At 42.6% G+C, this 6,968-nt stretch overlaps 1 protein-coding gene across 1 annotated transcript; it reads right to left on the bottom strand.

Annotated features, from left to right (window-relative positions):
* Positions 1-4,862: 4,862 nt before the first annotated feature.
* On the bottom strand, positions 4,863-5,681 carry LOC123441019 (probable protein phosphatase 2C 60). Its single transcript, XM_045117551.1, is given in 3 exon segments — positions 4,863-4,975; positions 4,978-5,151; positions 5,363-5,681. Coding segments are annotated over 3 exon segments (606 nt in total).
* Between the last annotated feature and the right edge of the window lie 1,287 nt (positions 5,682-6,968).

Below are 6,968 nucleotides of genomic sequence, written 5' to 3'. Positions count from 1 at the left end.
GAGCAGTCTACAAAAGACTTACAGTCCATAGCAAGTACCTAGATGGCTTCTTCTCTCTCTATTTGATCTTCCATACAAAGTTCATCGTGATTCCCGCGGTGATCTATTTGATGTAATCTTATTTGCGGTATGTTTGTTGGGATCTGATGAATTGTTGGTTTATGATCAGATTATTCATGAATATCATCTGAGTCTTCTATGAACTCTTTTATGCATGATTATTATAGCTTCGTATTTCTCTCTGATCTACCTGGTTGGTATGGCCAAATAGATTGATTTATCTTTAGTGGGAGTGGTGCGCTGTGATGGGTTCAATCTTGCGGTGCTCAATTCCAGTGATAGAAAGGGACATGACATGTATTTGCATTGCTGGCATTAAGTATAAAATGATGGGTTTTATTCATATTGCTTGATTTTAATTTGTCTACATCATGTCATCTTGCCCCAAGCATTACTCTGTTTTCGACTTAATACTCTAGATGCATGCTGGATATCGGTCGATGAGTGGAGTAATAGTAGTAGATGCAGGGAGGAGTCAATCTACTTACTTATGGAAGTGATGCCTATATACATGATCATTGCCATGAATAAGATGTCATAACTATGCGCTATTTTGTCAATTGTCCAACAATATTTTGTCTACCCACCGTATGGTATTTAAGCGAGAAGCCTCTAGCGAAAACTATGCCCCCAGGTCTACTCAAATTATATTATAAAACCTACAAAAATATTGATGCCATTTTTTTATTTACTTTTATATTATATTATCTATCTACCAATATTTAATCCTTGCAAGTAACGAGTTCAAGGCGGCTTGACAACCCTCTTGCCCATGTTGGGTGCAAGTGTTTGGTTCTATGTGTGCAGGTGCTGACGATGAGAGTTTGCTTAACACTCCTATTGGTTCGATAACCTTAGTTCTTACTAAAGGAAATACTTATCTCTACTATGCTTGATCTGCTCTCCTCTTTAGGGAATATCCGAGTTTACAAGTAGCACCTGCCTATGAACATTACTAAGCATGCACATCAAACACCTAACAAGCATGCACACTACTATCCTTCCTATGAACAGTACTGCACAAGAAGGGATCAAATCCAATCAATTCGATTTGATTGGAATCGAATCAAATCAAATCGAGTCGAATCCAACCAATGCTAATGCTAAAAACCCTAATCTACACATCTACGAGCAGAGAGGGGATTTCATTTTTCCCAGAGTAGATGGAGCGTACGCCGACCAAGGAGAAAACCCCGACAGGAAGGAGATGGCTAGTGAATAGGAGGAGGAGCCTCCAGTGCTGACGGTCATCGGCATTGGTGCTATGCTCGTGGCCACGCGCACTATCGAGGTGTAGGGCGCAGATGTCCATGGAGCAAAACCACGGATGAGGGTAAAAAACCCCACCAATAGGGTTCCGACCAACGGCGCAGTGGACGCTCCCTTGGGCGGCGCCACCGAACCTAGTACCATGAGATCCGGAAACGGCGATGGAGCCGGAGTGTCCATCACCGCATTGGCCGGACGTGGTGGATTGGTGTAGAGCGGAGACGACGCCCGCAGAGCCCGCATCAGGTCCACCCCAGAGTTCGCCAAGCCGGCAACCCACCGCTCATGGATGCGGTTCTAGTCGACACCGATGGGGGTCAACGAACGACACGATGACGGATGACTCATCGGAGGAGAGGAGAGCAACAAGCGGTGAGAAGAGTGAGAGGGAGTGGTGTGAATGGAGGAGTGGACACTGACACGATAGGGAGATGGAGTTATGAAACGCCCCGTCCGTCTCTTGCGATCCCCGAGGCATGCAACCAAGTGCCACACGCGACCGCGCTTAGCCTGGCTAGGAAAAAACTACCGATTCAGCAATAGCTCACGGGCGAAACTCGGGACTGCTTTAAGTTCCGTGTGGGCCGATACGTGGATGCAACTCTGGTACCAAACATCTTATATTTGTCCCGCGGGGGTCTGGTTGGTCTAAATGCGAGCAACTAAACACGTCCTGATTGTCCGGAGCCGCACATTCCTCATTCACATATACAATCTAGTTACCATCGAGGAAAAAAACATACACATATTTACATGTTCGATGGAAATGCACAACTACATTTACGTCATTTGTTTCTTGTCTCAATTATAAAATCGACAAATAAATTTATGTATTAGGAAACAATCTAGAGGAAAAAGTTAAAAATGTTAATAAAACAATATAAAAAATAATGCTGGCATCACTTGACTTAGACATAACCAAGTGTGAGTTGTCCGGGATATTAGCCACACCAAATTTGAAAAGCATGCGAAATATGCACAAATTATCAAATCTCATGAATAAGATTATCCCCTCATTTCGCTCATTCGTGGGAACATTTGAATGCAAAAAAAAATCCTTGCCTTGACTAGGAATGATGATCATGATTAACTATTTGGGATCATGTGAAAGAAATCCAAATTACCTACTAAATCTACATATCAGTTGCTAGAATGATATTGTTGGGGGAATTACAATTGGATTTGTAAAGTTAACCTTCCTCTTAAGAGCATATCCACATGCAATGGACAAATCAATGATTCAAACATGATTCACGATAAGTAGTTCAATAATCCATACATAGTTGATAAAACAAACGAATCCAACATTTTCATGCACATGTTGATGTCTTTGCGCATTCCTATGGTCCATTCCTTGACATTGTCATCTATGAGGCTAGTGTCGTCCAACATGATCTAGGAATCCTCAATGATCCTCGACAGCCTCATCTTCTTTCTTTGAATCTCAATGCTCTCCACACCTTCATCTTCTCAAGCTACACCCACCTCTCAAATATCAACCTCTCCCTACCCTCTATTCTCAAACTCCATCCACTCCATTTAGACATTAGAGTAGGGCTTGTATGTTTCCCCCTTCTCCTCCTCCTTGATGACACTACAAGAAATATGCTAACTTGCGACCATCAATATTGGTCACCGAATGGTCATTGTTTTTCATATATGACCTTTTTATGACCAAAAACAGTTAGTCAAAAGCTGAGCGTCTTTAATGGAAATTAACGACCTTTCTTCTGGATTGGTCGTAGACGTTTACGAACAAAAAAGGTTGTAGGTTCTATGACCAATCATTTTGGTCGTTGTAAGTCTGCCCACACCATGTCAAATCCAAGGCAAGCTGACCTCGCAAAATTACAACCAATTGGATTGGTCGTTGATAAGAATCGGCCCGGTCCAATTCGATAATTTAGTTGTGCCAAGCCCAACAGTTCATCCTTTTTACATTTTTTTCTGTCAATTTTTTGTGAGCTTCATGGGCCAAGCCCAACATTATAGCCTTTTGTATTGTTGGGATGTGGCCTCTTTGTCTAAACAATTTCATTTTCTTTTTTAATTAAATGGGTCCCAGTTGTCAGGTTCTGCTAACTGGGTCCCATTTGTCATGTTCTGGTAAGTGGGTCCCATCTATCAGGTTCATATTCTTCATGTTTCAACCAGTATTTAAATTGGCACAGACGAAAAACACTATCAATGGAAACCAAATAAACCAGTACTTCAAATAAGAGCAACCACATCATGTAATACAATGGCAATCACAGTAACGAGCTCACCTCTACAAGTGTAATACAATACTGCTTTACAAGTTCTACAAGCTCCTTCCATAGCGATCACAAACTAGGCAGCTGCTACTGTCATGAACAACATGACGAACTCGCTGCACTACCATAGTGAGGGCTGGGAACAAACAAAACAACAACATGTTGCACGACCATAGTTCGAGGAACAACATGCTAGACTCACTTGACAACCATAGTCAGGGCCGGGAACAAACAAAACAACAACATGGCTTCCTCTGTCACCTGGTTACCTGAATCAGAGAAGAATAAAAAAAACTGGAGCAAATATATTATGAACAGACCATTCAAGAAAAGGACATTTATTCTACCTTCACCTACAAGACATCCAAGGCAGTTATAGAAGTGCTAATAGGAGCTGTCTAGAAAGCTGTGTAACATAATATTACAGGAACAGAAGTAGGAATACATCAAAACCACTATATAAATATTAAATGTAGCTTTCATTCTTACAAAGGTTAAGAAACATAGGTATGCAATCATGACAAGTAAAGGAAACAAACAAATGATGAACTAGTTAATTGACACACAGTGGCAACTAGGATTTGCTACAATGTAAAAAAAGATATCTATAATGATCTACATAATCAAAGAGAAGAATGGCAAAATCGATAGAGAATAGAAAGCTTCAGGAGGTGCTCCAGTATCTGTAGTACACCGCCATGTATCGGGCCCCTTCGAGTTGATCGATTGATCGAAATGTTAGGGGCAGAGAGTTGCACTTTGGAGGAGACGGCGGGTGCGCTTGAGTATATATAAATATACCGCTAGCTACAACACCTCCTAAACCTCCTAAGATATAAATTCTGGAGTATAATTAGTCCAACCTGAACTCAGACACAAAAACAAAACGGTATATTACTTGAACTTTGACATGGACGTGGACTAGTACTCGTACACGGTTGGCTACAACTTCTAGGCGGACGGTACAAAACAAAAGCTAGTGAACACAATTCAGGTAAAAAAACTAAAAATTAAACCTCAAACTATCTAAGATTGTTTCAGAAAACTCTGTACAAAGAAAATGCAAACACGCAAACTTAATATCTTTTTGGTATTTTCGCTTTATTGGAGGAATTTAAGCACTCACACAAGCAGGAGTCAAGGACACAATAACTAGCCAACATGTAAGATAATAAACAAAGAATAAATACACAAGGGTGGACAAACATATATGCTAGCAGACCATTAATTCACAGATGAAATCAAACATATCAACTATTTTCCAAAGCAACTAGATCCTTAATCCCTTACAGCCTCGACGCTCGCGTTATGCTCGGACGAGAGCTGAGCGGCCTTAATGTCTTTGATGCCCCTTTCGAGTCTCCGGAGGATAGCACGAGAATCATGGGTTTTGCTATGTATAGGACCCCTTAGTTGATGATTCCAACCAAACAACATGCACCGACCGAGGCAATCTGCGGTTTGATGAGCCACTGTTTCCTCACAAGGTTGAGAAACCCTTCCTCTGTGGCAGCGTAGGATCTGTGTATCACATCGGATGAGATGGTTTGTCGTTCCATCACAAACTCTGCATCGAAGCAATCATCAATCAGGTGTGAGTACCAATCAAACTAACTAATTGACAGTACGAGTCCATGAAACTAGAGTCGAGGGAACCAACAAATAGGATGAGCTACCATCACATTCGAAGCTAGGGCGATTTCATCGTGTAACTACTGACTCAGCAACATAAGATCTTTATGTGAATCCCCTTGAGCATGGTGATGAACACTACTTACTCTTTAGGTGGTGGAAGAGGTTGTCGGCGATGAAGCGGGCGGTCTCGGGCCCGCCGTGTCCGTTGTACATGGCGACGAAGGTGCTGTAAGGCCCATCGGTGGCGATGAGGGGGCCGGCCTCGAGCGGGCTGGCATCCTCGAGCAGCTGGTTGGCCTGCACGACGACCATGGAGAAGTCGCCGCATGCGTGCCTCCCAGCATCCCTGTACCAGAGGAGGCCCTCCCTGGTGCCACCCCCAGCGGAGACAACCTGCGTGCCGTCGGGCAGCGAGGGCTTGAAGCAGGGGCGCACGATGCGCATCATGGTCTGGCCCATCATGCTATGGATCGATGTCGGGGATCCGGAGGGGGCCGACGAGATCCAGCAAGAAGGGATGGGTTTGACCCGAGCGAGAATCAACCTAGTGCTTGTTGGAAATATGCCCTAGAGGCAATAATAAATTGGTTATTTTTATATTTCCTTGTTCATGATAATCGTTTATTATCCACGCTAGAATTGTATTGATTGGAAACTCAAATACATTTGTGGATACATAGACAACACACTGTCCCTAGTGAGCCTCTAGTTGACTAGCTCGTTGATCAAAGATGGTCAAGGTTTCCTGGCCATAGGCAAGTGTTGTCATTAGATAATGGGATCACATCATTAGGAGAATGATGTGATGGACAAGACCCAAACTATAAACGTAGCATATGATCGTGTTAGTTTATTGCTACTGTTTTTTGCATGTCAATGTATCTGTTCCTATGACCATGAGATCATGCAACTCTCGGACACCGGAGGAATACCTTGTGTGTATCAAACGTCGCAATGTTACTGGGTGACTATAAAGGTGCTCTACAGGTATCTCCAAAGGTGTCTGTTAGGTTGGCATGGATCAAGACTGGGATTTGTCACTCCGTGTGACGGAGAGGTATCTCAGGACCCACTCGGTAATACAACATCACAACAAGCCTTGCAAGCAATGTGACTAAGGAGTTAGTCACTGGATCTTGTATTACGGAACGAGTAAAGAGACTCGCCGATAACGAGATTGAACTAAGTATGGAGATACCGACGATCGAATCTCGGGCAAGTAACATACCAAAGGACAAAGGGAATAGTATACGAGATTATATAAATCCTTGACATAGAGGTTCAACCGATAGAGATCTTCATAGAATATCTAGGAGCCAATATTGACATCCAGGTTCCGCTGTTGGTTATTGACCGGAGAGTGTCTCAGGTCACGTCTGCATAGTTCTCGAACCCGCAGGGTCTGCACACTTAAGGTTCGGTGACGTTTCGGTATAGTTGAGTTATATGTGTTGGTGACTGATACGTCTCTAACGTATCTATAATTTTTGATCATTCCATGCTATTATATTATCAACTTTGGATGTTTTATATGCATGAATATGCTATTTTATATTATTTTTGGGACTAACCTATTGACCTAGAGCCCAATGCCAGTTTATGTTTTTTCCTTGTTTTTGACCCTTTTCACATAGGAATATCAAACGGAGTCCAAACGGAATAAAACTTTCGCCGTGATTTTTTATGGAAAATATCAAAAATAGCAGAAGAAAAAGATACCGGAGAGGTGTCCCGAGGAAGCCACGAGCC

This window comes from Hordeum vulgare, chromosome 3H (genome assembly GCF_904849725.1).
Source record: "Hordeum vulgare subsp. vulgare chromosome 3H, MorexV3_pseudomolecules_assembly, whole genome shotgun sequence".
NCBI lineage: Eukaryota > Viridiplantae > Streptophyta > Magnoliopsida > Poales > Poaceae > Hordeum > Hordeum vulgare.
Note: the sequence above shows the minus strand (reverse complement) of the source record. Positions and strands in the feature narration are given on the sequence as shown.